Source organism: Anthonomus grandis, chromosome 6 (assembly GCF_022605725.1).
Source record: "Anthonomus grandis grandis chromosome 6, icAntGran1.3, whole genome shotgun sequence".
Lineage (NCBI taxonomy): Eukaryota > Metazoa > Arthropoda > Insecta > Coleoptera > Curculionidae > Anthonomus > Anthonomus grandis.
This window is the reverse complement of record NC_065551.1, coordinates 4,112,073-4,136,164: the sequence shown is the minus strand read 5'-3', so window position 1 is coordinate 4,136,164 and position 24,092 is coordinate 4,112,073. Positions and strand designations below refer to the sequence as shown.

Sequence of the window (24,092 nt, the reverse complement as noted above, 5' to 3'; positions counted from 1 at the left end):
TGTATCTCTGATACCTTCTCAATAAGTGAATTCATTAGATGGTGCTGATGAAATGGTGGACTAAAACTCCTGGTAAATTGAATATATTTGTATTTTTTAGCATTAGTTATGGTACTGTTCAAAGGATTTTAAAAAAGTACAAAATTTATTCAGTATAAGTACCAACCAGTTCAAACGCTGTTGGCAGGGGATCCAAAGAAAAGACTTGTTTTTTGCCATTGGTATCTTAACTTCTGTCGCCGAAATGTAAATAATTTTCGTTACATTTTATGGACAGATGAATCAAATTTCTCAAATTCTGGAATGTTTAGTAGAAAACATACCACCATTATTGTACCGTAAGTGGTGAAAGATATGTGGAATTTATGACGGAAATTTTGCATAATTTTTTAGAAGAATTGGATCTTATAAATCGACAATAGACATCATCTGCATCTTCCAAATTTAATGCTACTTTTAACTACTAATTTTAATTAGTAAAATTATTAGTACTACTTCTAATGATCAGTGCATATGAACATATGGCCCATCCAGTGGCCTCCCAGATCGCCAGATCTAACCCCACTTGATTACTTCTTGTGGAGTGACTTAAAGAACCAAATTTACAAGCGAAGGTACGATAACGTCGACGCTTTAAAGACTGCAGTTTCAGGGAAAAATAACTTAAATAGATGGTAGTACGTTACTTAGGACAGTTTGAGCAGTTGAAAAACGTGCCCAAAAATGTATTGAAGAACAAGGTGTTGTTCTCGAGCATCTTCTTTAAAAAAAAATTGTTATTTTATTTTGTAAGATTATAAGTTGATGTTAAAACTAAAGTTTGTCGATATAATTTAATTGTTTCCATTTGGGTGTCATAACTTCATTAATTTGTAACCGAGTAGAAAACTAATTATAAACTTTTTTGTTTAAAATTTGATGTTTTAACTGAAGAAATATAATATGAACCATTAATAGTTTTCATTTAAAAAAAAAAATATTATTTTACTGAAAACTCAAAAATACGATTTTCAATTGGTTGTTTTTTCTTCTCATTTTTACCAGCGTTAAAAATGCAACTAGTTTGCTAATTTAAACAACTTTGTATTTTTTCTAATAACAAAGCTACCAATCGTTCACACTTAATTTGGATAACCCTGTACAGTTTTGATTTTCGTATATATAGGAAAGTGATTGCCCATTAATTAATTATTGTAAACTTTAAAGTCTGATATGGATTGCAGATCACGGTAATATTAATTCATGATGAATGCTCGAATTTGTTATGCGAAAACGGCATAAAAATTGGATTTAATTTCAAAAAGTTAACCTTAACTCGTTAACCTTAAACGTGCTATTGCTCGGTGAAAACCTGGAGTTATCAAAAGCTCCTAAAGATCTTATTCGGGAAACTTAAAAAGGGCAAAGAAATTGAACCGAGAAATACACTTGTTTGTCTTTTGAAAGTTTGAACCCTAATTTTAAAGTACTACTTCTACTTTTCTAAATTTTTTTACTCCTTAAATTTATTCAAAATTAATCTCTTAAACGCCCTCTTGTTAGCAAGACTAGCAATGGGTCAAATAACGCAAAATATAAAAATAATGACAATTTAACCAATATATTCATCAGTAGAATCTAGGGAGCACTTTTAACTAACTAGGTTAATATAGAATATTAAATGAAATCTAAATTTTTGAATTATATAACAGCACAACAAATTGCTCTATTCTGATCCTGCAAATAGCCACATCAAACGTGATTGGTCGTTTTTGCGGCCTATAGCTAGATTCAGTCGCAGAATGCTTTAAACAGTACAAACCAGAGTAGTTTTAAAGGTTATGAATCGTCCTTATTTCTGAAAAAAAAAATCATTTCTTCTTGCTAAATAAAATTTGTATATTGTTAACCTATCACAGCTTAACAAAAAAAAATATACAGATTGTTTTAAAATAAGTTTCGACCAATCTGACTGACTGAGGAGATTTTAATAAGAAAAGTACAAACAAACATATGTCCTAAACCCCTTAACTTTTTAGCTATAGGGTGTTAAAGTTTAAAAGAAAAAGATTTGTTTTTATTATACCTCTAATAACATCAATGGCAATTTTTTGATGTAGAGGTTTTAACCAGTGACGTCTGTTTAGGGTGTAAAATTTCTACATTAAAAAATTACTATTGATGCTTAAAGGGCATGAACTAAATTTGCTATAAATATCTAAGAAGTTACTGAAGTTATAATTTAAAAAATCTTTAAATCATTAATATCTCGTAGCACAAAACTTTAGGACATAAGTGTATTTAAACTTTTCTTGTTAGTATCACCTAATGATTTAACCCCTTAAGGATTATTATCTTATTCGGAAACACCCTGTATATATTTGACGGTTAACCCTTAGTTATATCGGCAAAAAGAGTAAATTCTGTACATTTTCGATAAAAACAAAAACAAATTTAATATGATTTAATTAAGAGGCTGAAGAAATTTAAATGGGCTCACATACATTCTTAGAGGTTTAACCTATTCATTATTAAAGGTTTGGTACACGTTTGCATGTTAAAAAAATCTTTTTTCAGTTTAATTAATTAAGTTTTCCAATTAAAACTTTTTTAAATTGTATCACTTTTCATACTTTTCCTTAGGTTATGTGGGTCTCAAAAATCAAGGAGCCACTTGTTACATGAACTCTCTACTTCAAACCCTTTACTTCACAAATCAGCTTCGCAAAGCTGTCTATAAAATGCCCACTGAGTCGGACGACTCTACCAAATCTGTGGCTTTGGCTTTACAGCGGGTTTTTCACGAATTACAGTTTTGTGATAAACCAGTTGGCACGAAGAAACTTACCAAAAGTTTCGGGTGGGAAACTTTGGATAGTTTTATGCAGCATGATGTACAGGAGTTTTTAAGGGTAAGTGCAGAAGTTTTTACTAATAAAATTCTCAACTTATACAATAAATATATTAGTGTCCGAAAAATCGTGTGCAATAATTCCTGTCTGTCGACTATAATCTATTTGCATTTAAACCTAGTTTATTTCTACAAAGCCAGATGAGTAAGTTATTGAGTTCAACGTTCATGACCTGTTGCAATTGATGAATGTCTTTACCCACCACAAAAACCATTTTATCGTCCGCAAACAACACCACATTACACCCCCGCACTACCTCCACCATATCGTTGATATTCAATAAAAATAACAAGAGGCCCAAGACCGTTCCCTGCGGCACATCATGCTTTACATTTAAACTTTCAGATGAACTATTTTTGTACATGACTCGCTGAACTCCAAACCACTTAGATAAGATTGAAACTATACATTATGTTTGAGGCCTAACCGTTCTTATTTCCTAATTAAAATTTTTCTACTCACTGTTTCAAACGCTCTCTTGAAATCCAAAAACACAGCAAGTACTAGATTATCAGAGTCAAGGGCCCTGATAAAATTATCAACTATATTAATAATGACAGACTCACATGAATGATTCACTCACGGAACCCCGATTGGTTAGGTACAACTTTGGGGGTATTTAAAAAAAAAAGGGTATTTTATTTATATTACAATGTTTGAGTTCCTTACCACATCTAAATAAATAATATTTATTTAGCACTTGGCTAGTTATTGAAAAGTAAAAAATTTTACAAAGCATATTGTTAGTTACAAAAAATTTATTTATTTATTTATTTATTCATCTATGGTTCTTCCATTTACGGCAAAGGGATGAATCAAAAAGGCGACACTTATTCTTTATAGTTAAGTCATTTGCCTTATGCAAAATCCTTGTAAGGGACCCATTTTGCCCATAATTTGATAAAAGGTAGGGGATATTGAAGATGCAAGTGTGATGATTTTGCCTGGTCGCAACATTAAAGTTTATGTTGCCCAGAATCTCAGGACAATCTATACGAGAGTTGAGCACACCATGTAGAAAACACATGTCCAGCATATCCCGCCTATGTTCCAATGTATTTAGCTTGACGGATTATGGACAAAAATTCCTCATAAGTAAAATTCTCTCTAACTAAACCCATCCTAAAGGCCGCCACTCTAATGAACTTCCGCTGTACCCGTTCAATACATTGAACATGCACCTGAAAGGATGGAGATCACACTACAGAATAATATTCTACTCGAACCAAAGAGCAATATAAAATCTTTATAGTATTTACCGAAAGACCCACTGTAAGGCGCTGAACAAGGCCCAACGCTGCCATAGCCTTGACGACCATATTGTGGAAATGTGGTGTAAAAGAAAGTTTGCAATCAAAAGTTATACTGAGATCCTTAACTTTGTCTGGTCTTGAGAGAGAAATGCCATTTAACCTGTAGTTATTTGCAGTAAATGTTCCCCTACAAAAAGAAAAAAACGCTACATTTGGCAACATTCAGATCCATCCTGTTTAAGATGTACCACTGCTGGAATCTGTCTAAGTCTGCTTGCAAAAGTAGACAATCGCCATCTGATTTTATTGGGCAAAAGAACTTTATGACATCAGCAAACACTAATACTTTGCTCCTGACAATGCACAGCAGAAGGTCTAGCAAAAATAATATGAATAAATTTGGTCCTGAATGAGACCTCTGCGGGACGCCAGAGGAACCTTTTATTGGATCGGAGATACAATCGCCCAATTTTACATATTGAATTCTATCTGTTGAATAACTTCGGAACCAACCTAATAGAGCAGCACCAATACCAAGAGCCTTAAGTTTTGCAAATTATGATTGACTCTGTCCAATGCCTTTGAAAAGTCCGTATAGACAGAGTCAATCTGATTGTGGTGTTTGAGATTATTGATTATGAAATGCTGGTAGAGCACGAGGTTAGTGGCAATGGATCTCCCAGACACAAATCCGTGCTGTTCCATGTTCATTATTCCTCTTACATCCCAGGCTAGCTTATGACTAATCAGAGAATCTCATTATCTTATTAATCAACATTATCTTATTAATATGTGTCCTTTAAAAATGTACAAACACTTTTATTAAACATTTTTAAATTAGGTGCACTGTTTATTTTTTCTGGAAGGGCATTAAAGGTGTAAAACCTGATCTTTTTTTTTAGAAAATCGTTAAAATATCTTGGTGATTGTTCATGCTCTATTTTATATATTAAAACCAAGTTCGCCTTCTTAATGACATGCCCGACAGAGAACCAGTTTAATGCCTGTAACATGCTTACTATTAGGGTATATTTATTTCAACTAAGGATAATGCGCATTACCTTATTTTGCTGCATTTGCAATCTATTTATATTTTCCTGAGTACAAGATATTAATAACGAACAACAATAATTAAAGTGTGGTAAAATAATTGTGTTATATACAAGTGTTTTTGTCCATTGTGACAAATAATTTGAAATGCGACGAAAAAAAAACAATATTTTTTTATCTAGTTTCTTACATAGATAATCAACCTGATTAGAAAAACTAAGCTGGGGATCCAAGAAAATACCTAAATATTTTATTTCAGAAACAAAATCAATTTTAGAGCCATTTATGTTAAGGAGTAATCCCATTACCATCTCTTTGAACCTATTACCATGCATTTTGTTTTTGATGTGTTCAGTTTTAATTTATTTGGCAAAGCCAGTCATACATGATTTTTAACTCGTTGTTAAGAGTAATTGATATTTCTCTAAAATTATTGCCTGCTACCCAAATAAGGATATCATCTGCAAATAAATTAACAAATGATTTTTTTAATGCTACATAAATGTCATTAACATAAGCAATAAAGAGTAGAGGGCCCTATTTGAAATTTCACCTATGCTATCAGCGTAAGAATTTATAAAAATTTTTTCCATTGGTCCATCATACTTTTCACAGCCTATATCAGTGAAATCTATTTGTCCACTGTTATTTCCCACTATGTCTTTTAGTGTTCTCCACATCTTTTTTCCATTTCTTTTACACCTGTCAATATTTTGATTATAGTATTTTGTTTTTCAGTGCGTAATTATGGAGTAACTCCATTACGCTGGCTTTGATATTCTCTCCAATCTCCATCATTTCTTGTCAATATAAATTTTGTATATGATCTGGCTCTATTAGTTTGTGCCTCTGTGACTGCTCTTGTAATCCACAGATATTTTGTTGAGGTTGAGATGTTATGCTTCTGGACGGGTGCTATTTTATTTACTGCCTTTTGAATGTTATTTATAAAATCCAAGTATATGGTGTTTATATCAGTAGAGGTGTAATTCCAGTTTGCTCCTATTAATTCTTCTATTACGCTTAAAAATTGCATCACCAGTCAAACTCCCTTGTAAAAAAATTCATTTTTAACAGAGGTGTTCACTAATTCTAATTTAATACCAATTATTTCATGGTCATTTAATAATGGAAAATCTCTTGGAATCTTCGCTGGCAATAAAATCATTAGTAATGATATGATCAATCAATTATAGTGTGGACTTACTAGTAATTCTTGTTTATTTTTTTTTAATTTGTGTAAGTCCATCTGCTTCTATAATTTTTATTAAGTTTTTTGCGTCACTGTCGTTTTTTATGAGGTCTATATTCAGATCTAAAATCACGGTCTTTATCTTATGAAAAATGTCATCATTAAGTTTTATGTCTAGATAATTTAAAAACTCTTTACAGTTTCGATTAGGGGATCTGTAGATGGTTCTCACCATAAGCGTTTCCTTTTTTATATGCAACCTTATAAACAGTGCCCAATAGCTGTAATCAACTGCCTCATTGCAAGCTATTGTAAAGTTTAGGCCATTTTTTATGTAAATAAGAGTACCACCAGTGTGTCTGCTGTTCGAGTAGCAAATCACTACATGATAACCAGGTACAGATACTTCTTTATCATCAATTTCTGGGGTAATATAGGTTTCACTTACACAAACCATCAACGGGTTTCGATTCTGCAACAATTTTCCTCTAAAATGTGAGATGTGAGCCTTTGGCTGTTTATACAGTGTGACCCATTTGTTTTCGGGTCACCCTGATAAAAAGTTTATTTTTGGTGCGATTTTGCTCGGGTTTTCTTTAAATGTTAGGTCCAGAAAAACTGCATCATTATAACAGAAAAAAATTTTGCCATGCAAATTCCAAGGCCTACTAATGTCAGTTTTTAAGGGCCAAATTTTAAGAAACCATGCTAGGCATTTTTTTAGCAAAAAATTGTGCACACCACTGGATTCGGCATCACCCAAAACGGCCTAATACCAAATTTCACCAAAAAATATTAAGTAATAACAATTTTATAACAAAAAATAAAAAGGGAAATTATGCATTTATTTACATTTAAAAATGTGTAGATAGCCATGAAAAAAACAAATTGCAATTCCAAGCAAATAACAATTCCAAACTAAATACAAATAAAAACAAACAATAAACTAACAAAAATAAATACAAATAAAATAAAAACAACAAACAAAAAAATTAAAAATTAACCGCTACTAAATTTTTGAAATTTCTACTAATCCACCATTGTTTTCTATGAATTTTACATTCCTTTTGCCTACATTTAAAATAACTTTACGGACTTGCTCTGGAGTAATTTTTGAACAAACCTGGATTATTCTGACTTGTAGATCTTCTAAATTTTGAAGTCTTGATTTGTACACTTTTTCTTTAAGTAAGCCCCAGAGAAAAAAATCGAGTGGCGTTAAGTCAGGGGATCTCGGTGGCCACTCAACGAAAGGACTGTTTCGTCCTATCCAACAGTTTTCACAATGTTGATTTAACCAGTCTCTTACTAAACGAGCATTATGGACAGGACAACCATCTAATTGAAAGTTCAAATTAAGGTGATATCTTAAGGGTAAATCTTCTAATGCGTTCGAAAATTCATTCTCAAGAAAATTCAAAAATTCAATTGTATTCAAGTTACCATTAAAGAAAAAAGGGCCAATAATTTTGTCGCTTAGTATTCCACACCAAACGTTAATTTTTTGCGAATACTGTCTCCTTGCATTTATTATAAATTCTGGATTCGGCACGGACCAGTGGCTGCAGTTTAGACTGGAGACTACGCCATTTGTGGTAAAAGTGGCTTCATCGCTAAAAAGGATTTCATATAGAAAGTTTCTGTTGTTTAAATATTCTCCCTGAAGCCAATAGCAAAACTCTAATCTTCTTGCCTGGTCACCATCCTCTAAGGTGTGCAAAAATTTTGGCTTAAATGCTTTTATGTTATTTTTTTGCAAACATCTTCTTATACTTTCTCTGGGGATGTTAAGGACCAAACTAGCCGTTCTGACACTACTTCTGCCGTTAAAATATTCCAAAATGTAATTTTCATTTCTTCTGAGCCCACGCCATTCATTATGTTTATTTTTAAGTAGATTTTTCGAAATAGATCCTGTTTCATTGAAAATTTTATTAACACGTTGCACAGTACTTAGACTTACTGGTCTATCAGGATGCCTAATATTAAATTCTCTGGCAGCTTCTCTCATCGAACGCGTGTTACCACCAACAAGACGAACAATTTCAATTTTTTCTCTCAAATTTAAATTTTCCATGATTACTAATACTATCTAAACACGTTCTATTACCACTTTTGACAGTTAGATGTTAAATGTGACAATTCAATATTTCAATAATTTTTAGACACAATAGAGTTCCATATTTCAATAATTTTTAGAGACAATTTAGAAGTAAATCGCATTTCTTTTTTTTATCATAAAATTGTTATTTTTTAATATTTTTTGGTGAAATTTGGTGTAAGGCCGTTTTGGGGGATGCCGAATGCAGTGGTATGCACAATTTTTTGCAAAAAAAATGCCTAGCATGGTTTCTTAAAATTTGGCCCTTAAAAACTGACATTAGTAGGCCTTGGAATTTGCATGGCAGAATTTTTTTTGTTATAATGATGCAGTTTTTCTGGACCTAACATTTAAAAAAAACCCGAGCAAAATCGCACCAAAAATAAACTTTTTATCAGGGTGACCCGAAAACAAATGGGTCACACTGTATGCAGAATCAACACACGCTTTGGGTGTGTTCTTTAGTGGCTATATTTACTGAGTCGTAGATTTAGCTTTTTCCTGTGCCCTTTGATAACACACGCAGTCCCTATCAAAAACAGTGTGCCCAAATGTTTGGTATCTTTAAAACCTCATGAGCATATTTACAGTTAGTGCCTTCCTTTACAGTTGACTTACAGTCCTCACTTTTATGATTCTGATTGCAGAATGGACATATAACATTTTGCTGTCGGCAGGGTATAACTTGTAAGGTGTCCGTATTTCCAACATTTGTAACAACGCAAGACACCAACATATTCATAAATCGGTAAGCTTTCCCAATTTATGAACATTCTCTTATGCCTGATCAGGCATTTAAATACCTCTGGCTCTACTTCCAAGACAACATTAAGTAGGTGTTTACTTTTTGTTAAGTACTTTTTAATAAATTTTATTTTCATATTTTTATCAAATGTCGAAAGGCATGTTTGGTTTTTTACTCTCTGAATAAAGTCCTGCTCTGTGTTTAAATAAGTTTCCTGTATACCAACAATGACTACCTTTGGGTTTGTTATTTTTGGAACTTCTATTGTATAGTTCGCAGAGAGTTCAGCGACCTGTTTGTAGAGAGCTTTGTTTTGCAGATTCCTTATCATTGCACTCGATCACGACCCAACTTTGACTCACCGGTTTAAATTTATTTACTTCGACTTATAAATCGGACGGATTTATTTTTTGCGTGACAATGTTTTTTGTAGTGGCACTGTCCTGGTTGGTATTTTTCGGTTTTATTATCAATGGTGGACATTTTTTCTTTTTAATAACAGTTGACCATAGTTTTTCATTTTTTTCTATTGTTAGTGTAGTTTCTAATCTGCTGTGAATTTTGGCTGTTGTTTTTTTTATTATCATTCTTTTTTCAATGTTTAGTCATCATCAACCAATATAACATCCATCACAATACCAAAATAAATTGGCACACTCATTAATTGTTTTATACAAATGGTCTTTTAACTGCACGCATTGAAAATTATAATTCTGACTACAAAATTTGCAAGTAACTAACTTTGAATTTACGATAAAATTATCGGCGCAACGAGCACATACGTGTGCACTCGCTGACATCACGACAACGACTGATATCTCAGTATTGCATAGAATTAAGGTTTTTGTTGACTTTCATTTAACATAATTAGCTTAAAATCATTTTTTTTAGGTTTATCTCACTGTTCCTTTCAGGTATCGATATTTTTTTTATTTTCTCTACCAGTAGCCAGCCATACAGGTTTGCATTAAATTTTTATGAAGAAAAAAATTCTGCGCTAGTGCTTGCTCTTAAAATAATTATTTTTTTTTAACTCTTTGAGGTACAGAAAACATGGTAAAAATTTACCCAAGTGGTACAAAAAAAATTTATTCTTATTTATAACAATAAAACTAATTCAAGGTGCTCTAAAATAAAACATAACATTGAGAAATATCAAATTTTTTACTTTTTTCTTTAAAAAACCAATGGTACATATTTTGACCCACCATACCACTGCCTAAAGTTATTTTGTATGGTAGGAAAACAAGACTTGTTCTTTCCCAAACATAGGGGAACTTGACACACGCTGCAGGACCAGTTTGTGCGTATTTCAAATTCCTTGGAACTACAGACTGCACATCTGCGTCTACTGGTTCGTACTGGCTGATGTGTACTTTGAGTAAGTCTAATAAGTACAGTGAGTAAGTCTAAAGTTTCTGGTTGGGAAGGTTTCCTTTTTTTGATGGGAGTTGGTAATGGTTTTTCGGTACCCTGTAATGATGTTACCAATTTGTCAGCAACTTGATGTTCTATGATATTCAAACGAAATTCTTTCATGTTCATTTTAGGCCCTTCAGATAACTTGTAAAGCACGTAAGCATTAACAACAGCAGCATCAATAAAGAAAAACATGATTCTATGCCACCATTTTTTGCTTTTTCGGTCGAGGCTGTAAACTGCCCTCATTTGGTCAAATTTATCTACTGAGTTCATATGTTTATTGTAATCAGTCAGCGCTATTGGGCAAGGTATATTTCTACACTGTCGTCTTTTGCTTTCTTTTTGACCTCAGTTTTGTCATCTGGGTTGTGATAATTTAAAGAAGGTGAACTGTTCTTTTATCGCGCCATTTAAATGCTGAAAGTCCTGTAGAACTCATGTACCAGTCACAGTCACCTCTGTGCATTGCTTTATCTTCCAGAAATTGGAGCATATTTTTTCTGGTATGTCTAACAGTACCACAGGCGTATAACTTTTCTTAATACAGTTGATTCATTAGGGCTACATTTGTAAAAAAGTTATGAAAGAAAATTTTATGATACCTGTGTATTAAATTTTGTGTCATCTGAAGCACTACTTTGGTACCCAAACATTTTTCTGCAACAGAACCGGTTTTGCCACAATATATTTCAAAATCCCCGCAATATCCAGTGCTGTCAGCTATCATCCACACTTTATAGCCTCTCTTTACTGGCTTTGCAGGCATGTATTGTTTGATCGTAGATCGGCCTTTAAACTTTATCATAGACTCGTCCACTGATAAAAATTCATGAGGATGCAGACAGGCTTGAAAATTGGATTTCAACATTTCTAAAAATGGTATTACCTTATATAATTTATCAAAATTATCGGAATTTCGGTTGGGCATGAAGTTGTTGTCATTAAGATGTACAGGCCCGGCCGGTTGAAAGAGAACGACCTGAAAGCGTTTCTCGTAACTTTTCGTACCGGGCGCACGGCGCTGGCAACGTCGCGCTGGGCCGACTCGCAGATAAATTACGCTAAGCGGATATTATTTTAAAACCAATATGGGTTTATCAGGATATCAGTAATCCTAATAAACAAATAATTGATCTGTGTCATCTGTGCTACAAGATAGGCGACTTTCGGGCTACGATGTTGGATTACAGGCACAAACAAATTTTGTTTATTAGGTAATATAAGTCAGGTAGACCTACTAAATGACTTGAATGGCCAGTATTGTGTTAGTATTATTATAAATATAATGAAATAAGAGCACCGAGGCACTTTTAAAGAGGATAAGCTACCTGTACTTAAAATAAATAAATTTAGGGAATTACCCTCGATCATTTCCCAAAATTTACAATACTTTTTTATGATATTGTATTGTTAATACGTAATACCTGGTTCCAGCCCTTTTTATAAATACCAGGGTAAGTGGGCTTAATTTATTTAGTCTCAATCTCAATCTATAGACCACCTAGCAAATTACTAAGCTATAAAGATTTAGACGCACTTTTTATTGAAGACATTCCAACAATAGCCGCAGGGGATTGGAATGCCAAAAGTAGAATCTGGGGATGCATAAAGGAAAATAATTCCGGGCAAAAACTGGAGAGATACGTCAGAGAAAATACAGTAAGGGTAGCAGCTCCGCCAGAGCCAACTCACTATCATTTTTTGACACCTGACATATTAGATATTGCAGTAATAAAAAACCTAAGTCATAATGTCGCTGTGGAAAACCTTGATCAACTAAGTTCCTCAGATCATTCACCAATCCTCATATCCATAGCCCAAACCTTCAAAAAAGATCCCCTCCCGGATAAAAAGATAACAAACTGGCAGTTTTTTACTGAATTGTTATCTAATACCCATCCTTTACCAACTCCCAATACCGAAGAAGAAGTGGAACAAAAAGTAAATGAAATTACAAACATTATAAATTCAGCATACGTTACACAAAGATCCAGAAGCAAGAAGAATAGCCAACAGTTTAACAAAAAGAATAAAAAATGAAGTGCATGACTTCAGGAATGAAAGGTGGAATTAAACAATGATGATGAAAATCACATCAATTACTGGAGAGTCTCTAACGTTCTGAGAGGAAGAGCCAAAACAGAGTTCCCGCCCATACAAATACCAGATGGAAGCTTAGTGTACACAGACATAGAAAAAGTAGAAGCATTTAATAATTCATTAGAAAATCAATTCAATTTAAATAATTTTCGAGAGGACCACACTCTATTAAATCAAGTTAACCAAACATATAGCCAAATAGAAAATATTCAATATCAAACATTAAATGCCCCAAAAAGAATTAGATTTCAAGAAATAAGAGCCATAATCACAAATCAACAAAATAGAAAAGCACCAGGGGTCGATGGCATAAACAATAAGATGCTTAAAATGCTACCCGACAACATAATATATGAATTAATGATAATTTTTAATCAATGCCTCACCCTCTGCTATTTTCCATATAACTCATGGAAAAGGGCAATAGTAAAACCAAAACCCGGGAAGAACTTATCAAAACCAGAAAATTATCGTCCTATTAGTCTACTCCCATCAATTGGAAAAGTTTTTGAGAAAGCGGTGCTAAGTAGACTAATAGACGAAATAGACATATTAAAAATAATCCCGGCAGAACAGTGTGGTTTTGTGAAGGGCCTATCAACAGAAATACAGCTTGCAAGGATCCAGCAAAGTTTAGTTGACTCGTTTAATGCCAAGTATTCAACTGCCATGATCACGCTCGATATCGAGAAAGCCTTCGATAGGGTGTGGCATGGCGGTTTGATTTACAAAATGGCGACATTTGGGGTGTCTCCTGGTATGACTAAATTCATACAAAGCTATTTAAAAAACAGGGAGTTCACGTCACAAATTAACAATAGCACACTGGACTATAAAAAAATCAGAGCCGGAGTCCCACAGGGCTCCCCATTGGCACCCACCCTGTATAATATATACCAGGCAGACATCCCAAAGAACGATCACTATTCTAAGCTGGCATTATTCGCGGACGATACTTGTGTCCTTGCGAGCTGCAAGTACCTGGATCAAATAACAGCGTATATTTAGAGCCACATCGATAAAATATCGGCATGGGCCGAAAAGTGGAAAATCAAAATAAACGAGGACAAAACAGAGGTAATTCTCATCACTAAAAAATGGGACCGTGATATTCCAAACTTAATGGTGCTGGGCAGGATGGTCCCCTGGAAGAGCGAGGTGAAGTACCTGGGAGTACATTTCGATAATAAGAACACCTTTGTTCACCACATCAAAAACCAAATTAACCAGTGCAATGGATTAGTCCAAAGCCTCTACCCCTTCCTGGGCAGGAAAAGTAAGATGTCTCTCGACAATAAGCTCCTCTTGTATAAGCAGGTGATCAGACCTAAGCTCTTATATGGGTCTTGTGTACTCACAAAGATACCCAAATCCACAATGTCATACCTGGAAACATTCCAAAATAAGACGCTTAGGCTGATCGTTAATGCTCCTCGCTATATCAGAAACTCAGACATAAGAACAGATTGCAAAATGAGTACCATAGAGGAGTTTATTGTCGCCAGACACACAAAATTCAAGGAACGTGTTAAAGCTCTCGACCATCCTGAGATCCGCAAATTTTTATTAAAATGGCGCGAAAACAAGCCCTGAAAGGGAGTTTTCTAGCCACAAAACTGCAATTGAGGGAACGCTCGGTGGCATAAGTATCAACCGGGCTTATAACACACAAGCTAACAACAAATACGCTCCGTTTATAAATCCGTTTATAAAAAAGAAAGTGTGGAAAACCTACATCGAGGGGGAAATATAAAAATTACTTCGGACCAACAAGATCAACGACTGGTTAATTTTTGCCGAGAAAATCCATTTAAATCCGCCGTTGAAGCCGTGTCTACCACAGCATTCCCAGCAAGTGTTAGAACTGCCCGAAAAAGATTAGCTGCAAGCAATCTGAGATGTTGGACAGCCAGCAACCAGATTAAGTTAACCGAAACTAATAAAGAAGTCCGGTTGCAGATATGCCAACAGTTTAATCGCTTACCGATGGGTTATTGGGAGAGAGTAATATTTAGTGATGAAAAGATGTTCCAAAGTAATTACAACGGTAAAGTTAAAGTATACAGACCTTCGACGAGTTCAAGATATGACGAAAGATTTGTGTCACCCAGAAGAAGAAGTGGGCATTTTTCCGTAAATATATGGGCTTGGATCAGCCACCAAGGACCCGGAATCTGCTGGAAAATTGATGGCCTATTCACAGCAGATCGTTCAATAACTTCACAATTGAAGTGCTTGAAGGAGGATTGATACAAAGTACCAGAGAAATGTATCCTGAGGGATTCGTTTTTCAGCAGGACAACGCTCCTGTACACACAGCAAATATTGTTCGCGAGTGGTTTACCAACAACAATGTCGAAAAGCTAGAATGGCCGGCGAAGAGTCCCCATTTAAATCCTATAGAAAATATATGGGGTAGCATGGTAAGGTCGATGGAGAATTTCATACCTGAAAATAAGAATGCGTTATGGCAGAAAATTCAAGAAACCTGGGAAGAAGTAGCAACTCATGATCTCTGCTGCCAACTAATAGGTTCAATGAGCAGAAGAGTTCAGAAAGTTATAATAGCTGAAGGTGGCTATACAAAGATATTAATATATTATATAATATAAAATTATACGAATTTTATTTATTTTATACTTACACACTTTTTCTTTTACCCAAATTATTTAAAACATTCAGAGAATAATCGAAATTTAAATTTAAATCAAAATATTTCTTTTTTGCTTCAAGATGCCACAAGGCACAAAGATATTTGCATTTTATGGTTTTATTCCTACAGTCGTAAATTTCTACTATCCGCTACTTTATCTGGGAGTCGGCCCAGCGCGACGTGCGCCCGATACGAAAAGTTACGAGAAACGCGTTCAGATCGTTCTCTTTCAACCGGCCGGGACTGTACATTACTTAGGAGCCAACCAAAGCGATGGACAGTTATTAGTCTACTAATATAGAGATCATGTAAAATTGGATCTGTACTCCCGTAATCCCGATATGACGGCAGCTTTTTGATAACCATTAGTAAGTTTATACCAATAAATGTACGCATTTCTACACTATCGGTGGGCTTATAACTTTTGCCGGAATTGTGAAAAGTTTGCTCTGCGTAGAAGTTTGTTTGAAACACCATATGTTCGACAATTTTGTCTGAAATCAGAAGAAGAATTAAAAATATTATATGGTGTCGCTTTATCTAGTTCCTTTATGACTTGAGCTAGTCCTGAATATTCCGTAAATTGGACCGGTGGAACCGTTTTATTATTCTTACTCCACTGTATTTTGAATAATGTTTTTAATTCGATCAGTGGAATAAGGTCTTCGGGGCCCCATTCCTCCGGTTCTTCATCAGATGATGATATTACCATATTATCCGGTTCTGATAAATTATTTGTGATTTCTGGCTCGTCTACATCATTTCCATTACAACTATCATTATCCGAGTCGATATTTGATGGAATGCCTACAAATTCACTGTCCGAATTTTCAATATTCTCAATTCCATTATAAAGATCCTTTTTGGTCAAACCAATAAGCTTAAAAGGTAATGGTTCTGGAAATCGGTCACTTGCCATATTTTGCTCCTACCTAAAAAAAACTTTACTTGTATGGTGGGACAAAATAGAACTCATAGTTAAAAATATAGAATATAGAAGTAAATAACTCAACAATTTCAAGTTATTTAGTATAAAACAGTTATATAAAAAGTATATCAAATATTTTTAACAAAAAAAAACAATAAAACTTAAAAAAAAATATCTTACCCTTTTTAGAACGAAACGTGCAACAACAAAACATAAACAAACGAAAAACCACTTGAATTACTAGGCACAATCTAGCGACATCTGCACTTTATACGCTTAATCTCTAAGGCTTATATGATCATATAGTCAGACGGTTTAATAAATAAACCGACGTACATTACTGGGAAAAAAACAATTGTAGGTGGGTTAAATTTTACTCCAACATTCATGTAGAGTTGTATAATAGGTGGGTTAAATTTCGTCCCTAAGTACTTCAAAGTGTTAAATCCTCATTCATTTGAGAATAAAGTTGATCTTCTGGCTTTTCTTTATACGACGCATGAGTTTCGCTTAAAATATATATAAATCGTTTTAGTTCAGGATAAATTCCCAAAAAATCCACTGTAGTCATTGGCTTTTTAAAATATTTAATAATTATTCTTTCCTTTCCGCTATAACTCCAAATTTATTGAAGGTATCGAATTGAATCTTTTACATTATTTATTGGAAATTCATTCTACATTTTCATTATGAAATTCCAATTAAATTTCCACAGAAAAATTGAAAAAAAAATTATTTTTTTTTTCAAATAATATTGTAGCAATTATTTCCTTTTAAGAATCATCAACCTTTTCTTTAAATGAAACGAACTATATCCAATTATGTTTAGGTAAACCAAAATTATAAATATTAATAGGCATTCCCTCCTTTACTTCTGTCCTAACTTGATATTTTATATGCAATTTCCAGTTGTACCGGAAGTGAATACGTTAAAAAATGAGCAATTTTACATACCTCTTTATATTGGGAATCGAAAACTGCAAAAAAAGTGGATTCTGTATATGCAACAATATATTTATTTTTTTTAGGTTCTTCTTGATAAATTGGAAAGTAAAATGAAAGGGACCTGCGTAGAAGGTACAGTTCCAAAACTGTTTGAGGGCAAAATGCTTTCCTATATCAGATGTAAGAACGTAGATTATTCTAGTACACGATCAGAGACTTTTTATGATATTCAGCTGAACATCAAAGGAAAGAAAAACAGTACGTGACCCAGCATTATCTTCTATTAAACTAATGTTTAAACGTAACATGTTTTCTAGTATATGAATCATTCAAAGACTATATAGCAAAAGAAACATTAGATGGAGATAATAAATACGATGCTGGAGAACACGGACTACAGGATGCAGAAAAGGGTGTAATATTCTCCTCGTTTCCACCCGTTTTACATTTGCATTTGATGAGATTTCAGTATGATCCAGTGACCGACTCGTCTGTTAAGTTTAATGATAGGTAAGTTTTAAATAGAGACTATTTAAATCAAGTAAATGTTTTCTATCATGTAGATTCGAGTTTTACGAAAAAATTCAGTTAGACGAGTATCTACAAGAAAAGGACCCCAACGATCCTGCTAATTACACTTTGCATGCCGTTTTAGTGCACAGCGGTGATAATCATGGAGGTCATTATGTGGTTTTCATTAATCCTAGAGGTAACTGAGTTTAAACTTTTTAATATAACGATATTAATAAATACCTATTATTGAAAGACAATTTTAAATAAACGGAAACGATATCATAGTATTAAATACCGATTATTCATGCTCACAGTACCGGACAGATGCTGATCCTTAAGGGTGTTAATCCTTAGGTGATTTTAAGAAGAAAATTTGAATAAAGCTATGTCCTAAACCCCTTAATTTTTGAGCTATGGGGGTGTTAAAATCTTAAGCAAAAAGTCGTCTCTTCATCATAACTTTAGTAACTTCCTGGATATGTTTATGAAATTAAGCACACACCCTCTGAGTATCAACAGCCATTTTGTAGGAGGTTTTTTTAAAGTTTAACCAGTGGCGTTTTTACAGGAACGTAGACTAAATATTTTTGAAAAATATTCATCTTATACCATTCATCTTAGGGCAAATTCGACTTCTTGACTTTTTTTCGGCCAACATACGATTACCGCAGAAAAAAATAGTTATTTATGTAACAAGTGTGTAAATAATCCTTTTTTTATGAATGAGAAATTTAATTTTTTTTTGCGTCATGTTGTAGGACGTAAAAAGTGGAATGAATAACTGTTTTTAGTTTTCCCATGTCTCTTCAAATAAAGTCAGTAGAAGGTAAAAACGATTTTGAATTTTCGATTTTTTTCGGATAAGCATCCGGAATTTTAAAAATTTTTAAACGTCATTTTATTAAGCTCAAAATTGCGCAACTTTGCATCTATTTAACCGACCCTGTAACTCTTACGGTTTCCGAGATTGCAATGGTCACCTTTGAATTTGGGACACCCTGTACACTATTTTATCATTACAGTACAACAACTTTAATTCTAGAAGTCTAGCGGTAGTACACGATTAGCTTACTTTAGCGGTACTATACAATTTTTTTCTTCAGATTTTAACACTCTGTAGCTCAAAAGGTAAGGAGTTTAGAACATAGCTTTATTTCAACTTTTTTTCTTAAAATCACCTAAGAATTAATACCCTTAAGAATCAGAATCTTGATCTGTAACACCCTGTATACATACTATAAAAAGAAAACAGAAAAAATAAATCTCATAAGGTCAAATCAAAGGTTAATGTTAATATTTTGCTACAAGGTAGAATAATAGATGTTTTGATCATATTGATATACTAACGTCCGAAAGTAGAGAAACAATTCGTTTTAGCCAATAATCTTATAGAAACAATTTAAAATTAAAATTTTCTGTTAATACTTATTTGTAATTTTTTATAAAGTAAATTAATTTAGATAAACATGAGTGCTGTGGAAAATAAATATTTATATTCAAATTTTATGATGACAAGAGTGGAGAAACAAAATATTTTTGCTTAATTAATTTAAATGTATTACACAGTCCTTGAAGCTAGTAATGTGTAGGATATCCTTTATTCTTTATTACTTCAATACCCCGAGTTTTCATGTGGATTAAGCTATCAATATAATCGAATTCCATTTTTCTTGAAGTGCTCTTAAGAAATCGTCATGGTTTTTGAATTTTTCTTTAGTTTTTTGCCTAATTTTTCTGCCTAAATGTTCCCAAAGGTTTTCGATTAGGTTTAGGTCAGGGATCTGTGCAGGCCACTTCATTACAGGGACGGATCATTATCCCGCCGAAAAGGACAACGAAGTGACATATTTTCTTCAGCGTAAGGAAGCATATGGTCTTCAAGGATATGCAAAAACTGGAACCGGTCCATTTTACCGTTTACTTTTTCCAATGGCTCCATTCCCCAACCAGAGAAACAGCTCCAAACCATAATATTGGCAATCCCATGTTTTACCGTTGTCCTTGTCTACATTTATCTATTTATTTATTTGGAGGGATCAGTAAACCCTGACACTCTACCACATTTATTGATTTTTTAACTACATAATTTACTAAAAACTGCGAATTTTTTGCCTGATCACTATTACAAATTCAAGTTGTTGTAACGCCTAGGTGTGAAATATACACCTGTGTGCGTTAGTTATCGCTTGTGATTGTTATTTTTACAGAAATAAATAAATTTAATAACCTTAAATACTACAATACCTAATCTATTAATACTTAACAATCTATGAAAAAGGACTATATTATAATACCTACTTAAATTAAACATTATACATTTTTGGCGCAAGATAAACTAAAGATTTAGGTTAATACTTTTGAAATTATTTGGTATGATTAAGTTACCTCTAGCTCTTGCTTTTGTATTATGATTGTGATTTATTTGGTTTTTAGGAATATCATGGTTATTAATGTGTGAACAAATTGATGGTATATACCGGGTGACACAGAAAAGAGGGAACCCTTAATAACTTTTTTACTTTTCAAGATAAATAAATGAAATTTGGTATATCGATAGAATAGTTATAAGAGCATCTTTTGACATATTCTATTGTTTCCCATCACTTCCGGTTTAACAGGAAATTACACTAACTTTCTTATTTTAAATGGGACACTGCCACGAATGCGTTAAAACTTTTAATTTTTAATCAAGTAATCACGGTAAAATAGTTTTCATTGCATTTTATGACTTAAATCTTTTACACGCCTATTTAAAATGTCCAAATCATTAGTTTTGGCATTTACATAATTTTTTTAAATAGCACATTATTGGGAACAACCACTTTTAAAATGCGGTTTTTTCTACCAATAAGTTAATATGATTATTTTTTAAATCGGTTGATAAATAAGTCCATAACAAGAAAAAAACTAACTTACAAAAATGAACGAACAGGAAGCATTGTAATGACACTCCTGCGTATTTTTTTCAAGTGACATAACACATCATATTTTGTCAAACGTCATATTACTATTTGAGAATAAAAGAATACTTTTTTCAATATAATTTTTTTTTAATATCTTAATACTGCATATTTCATTAACCATTTACCTAACATAACATAGGTACACATAAACGGTAAACAAACAGAAAAAATATGAGGTTTATAAATTATTTTAATACAAAACTGTTTAAATGTATTGTTCGAAAAGACTACCTTCTTGTCGAATGAAAGTACGTATGCGCGGGAACATAGCGTACGGCATATCAATTTTTTCTTCATTGGTAAACATTTTAAATATTAGCAAATTTATTTAAATAACAAATAATAATTGCGCTTAGCAAGATGTCATGTATTATGTCAATTAAAAAATAAATGAAAAACGCGTCAAAACGCAGCCATTCCAGAAATCAAAGCCTTCTATGCTATTTTTATTCACTAAATGCGTTTATTTATGTGACTTAGTTTTTTTCTCCTTATGGGCTTATTTATCAACCGATTTAAAAGATAATCATATTAAATTATTGGGAGAAAAGAAACCGCATTTCAAAAGTGCGTTTATAATGTGCTATTTAAAAAAATATATAGTAAATGCCAAAATTAATGGTTTGGACAATTTAAATAGGCGTGTAAAATATTTAAGTCATAAAATGCAATGAAAACTATTTTTCCATGATTAATTAATTAAAACATTGAACGCATTCATGGCACCCTATTTTAAAATTAAAAAAAATAATTTTTTCTTTGAGTATAAAACAAAAAGCAGAAAATACACAATTATTGTATTCACAGTATTATTTTTTATCGAAATACGTAATAATATAGCAAGTGTCCCATTTAAAATAAGAGTGTCATTTCCTGTTAAAACGGAAGTGATGAAAAACAATAGAAAGTTATTTAGTGTTCCCTTTTTTCTATGTCACCCGGTATAGTTCTTGAACTACATAATTTTTATTAGGTCCAGAATTTTTAAAGAAATTCGGTTGAGCTTATTGCTGGGAATGTATTCTAAAAGGGCCAGCTGTTGAAATCGACATGGGAACAGGAAGATCCAATTTTATAGGTTTCTTTTGAGGGGCGAAAACATTTTTGGGTTTGTCGAAGACTTGAGCGTTTGTAACGTAGTGCCTTTGAACAGGTCGGGACTGAATTGGAATATGTTGACTTGGAAATCTATTTTTTCGTTGTAAGGGAAACAATTGTAGAGGTATATATTGTTGTGGAGCTCTAGGGAACATTTTGATGCAATTTTTTATTATTAAAAATATTTGAATTGTTATAATTATTCTGTAATAAAGTATTATTGGTAAAATAGACCTGAGATTCGATCATGTTATAATTTAATGTATGTTTTAAGGCATCATCTAAGGAATTTGGACATTGTAACGTTAGAATCGTTTTTAATGTTTGTGGGCTATTTGCAGTTAAAATAAGTACTGATGTTTTTTCAACTTGGCTTATGACAATTTGTTTAGAAGTTGCACCTAAAATTTCAATATGTATTTGAGAGAAAATCCTCTGAACAAATGTTTTTAACCTATTTACAAAGACTAAAATATTTTCATTCTTATTTATCTTAAAATATTGTAATTGTTGCTATAAGAATATGATAAGAGAATGCTATAAGAATTTGATAAGTGATTGGATCTCCAAATTTTTATCATAAATCATCTTTTATTAATGGCCAAGATGTCAAATCTGAAAAGTAAAAATTCTTGTGCATTATTAATTAATTTTAATTTTATTGCAGCTAAAATAGTTTTCTTTTAATCTTCTTAGGTATTGTGATAAAGTTGAAAAAATTCATCTATAGAATTTATAAAAGTTTCAATATGACTGACAACAGAGGGCTAGTATGAAATCTAATATTTTCCATTTTACTTGAAATATTTAAATGTAAGTGGTTTGTATCTAAATTATTATTATTATTATTGTTGGGAAATAACCCACAAACACCCTTTTTTGTCATCAAGGTGTATTTATTTTTATTTGGATTATGTTCATAATTTTAAAGAGACCATCGATCCCTAGAAGGTTCCCACAGGTCAGAAAATAATAAATTTGAAGTGGTTACTTTTAAACGCTTCAAACATTTTAAAGACCACAAATATAACAAATAAATTGCTAGGAAACTGTCAGGCGGTTAGGTCTTAAACCTTTTTTCACATCCCTTGTTGATGAAAGATGCACTTATTGAGCATTTTTACACCCACTAAGTAAAACAAGCTAGTAAAAAAGTCACACAGTCAAAGTTTACTTTATTAATTATATTTACATTTTTAGTTCATACAGTCGATCTCAGTTGTTGTAAAAGTCAGGTTGGGTCACATCCCGGAGATGTAGCGTGTGAGTCGAGTCGCGAGTCGTAGTCGCGATCGAAGTAAGAAGTTGCTCACGAGTTATCCTTATTCTTTTTACTCTTTAAACCCTAATATAGTTCTCTCTCTCCAGACTCTTGATGGCCAATTACTGGTCCAAGAGTTGGAGTACACAGTCTGTAAGCTCAAAGTAGTGGACTGTATAGAAGAAAACTATGCTGCACTTTACTAAAAGAAACTATAATTTTTACTCCCAAAGGTAAAACTATCATTTTTACTCCTAAAAAATTACAAGTAAAGCCCCTCGCGCTTGAAATATTTAATTTCAACACAACAAATAAATAAAATTACAAAATGTAAAGCTTGCCTTAGGCTCGACAAAATAAACGACTTCAAATAAACACTTGAACACAAACCTTGACTCTAAGATTTGTTAAAGCTTATTCTACTGGCAATACACAAATTTTAGAGATTGCATGTTTATACACTGAACCATCAGCACATTTCAAAGTCGCAACACGCGTGATATTATCTGGTCCTGGATGAAGTTCAAGGACACGTCCAACCTTCCATTTGCAGACTGGAACATTGTCTTCTTTGACGATCACTAGACTGCCGACCTTTAACAAAGTTACATAGGACTTCTTCCATTTGAGACGTGACTGTAACTCGGATATGTACTCTAAACTCCATCTCTTCCAGAAGTGCTGAATCCTAGCTTGAAGACTTTGGTATTTATTGAGACGATTCTCTGCAACTTCGGTACAAACTGGCTCTGGAATAGCAGTGAGAGGTTTTCCCACCAAAAAATGTCCAAGAGTGAGTGGCGTGGGGTCTTGCGGGTCCGTAGATAACGGTGATAGTGGTCGGGAGTTTAACACTCCTTCAATTTGGATTATCACTGTACTCAGATCCTCATAAGATAATTTAGAATCACCCATAATCCGCTTTAAGTGAAACTTAAACCCTTTCACGCCGGCTTCCCACAACCCACCGAAGTTGG

At 33.0% G+C, this 24,092-nt stretch overlaps 2 protein-coding genes across 6 annotated transcripts in view; both read left to right on the top strand.

The window, feature by feature from the left end:
• Positions 1–24,092, top strand: part of LOC126737850 (zinc finger CCHC domain-containing protein 10-like) — a 621,641-nt gene that overhangs the window by 302,386 nt on the left and 295,163 nt on the right. The gene's annotated exons all lie outside the window — the stretch shown is intronic.
• The window catches only part of LOC126737849 (ubiquitin carboxyl-terminal hydrolase 7), a 156,050-nt gene that overhangs the window by 54,953 nt on the left and 77,005 nt on the right, over positions 1–24,092 (top strand). For all 5 annotated transcript variants that reach the window (XM_050442917.1, XM_050442914.1, XM_050442913.1 and 2 more), the window contains exons 5-8: positions 2,623–2,891; positions 17,364–17,538; positions 17,598–17,790; positions 17,844–17,989. In XM_050442917.1, coding sequence (XP_050298874.1) covers positions 2,623–2,891; positions 17,364–17,538; positions 17,598–17,790; positions 17,844–17,989 — 783 coding nt within the window. The remainder of the gene's footprint in view (positions 1–2,622; positions 2,892–17,363; positions 17,539–17,597; positions 17,791–17,843; positions 17,990–24,092) is intronic.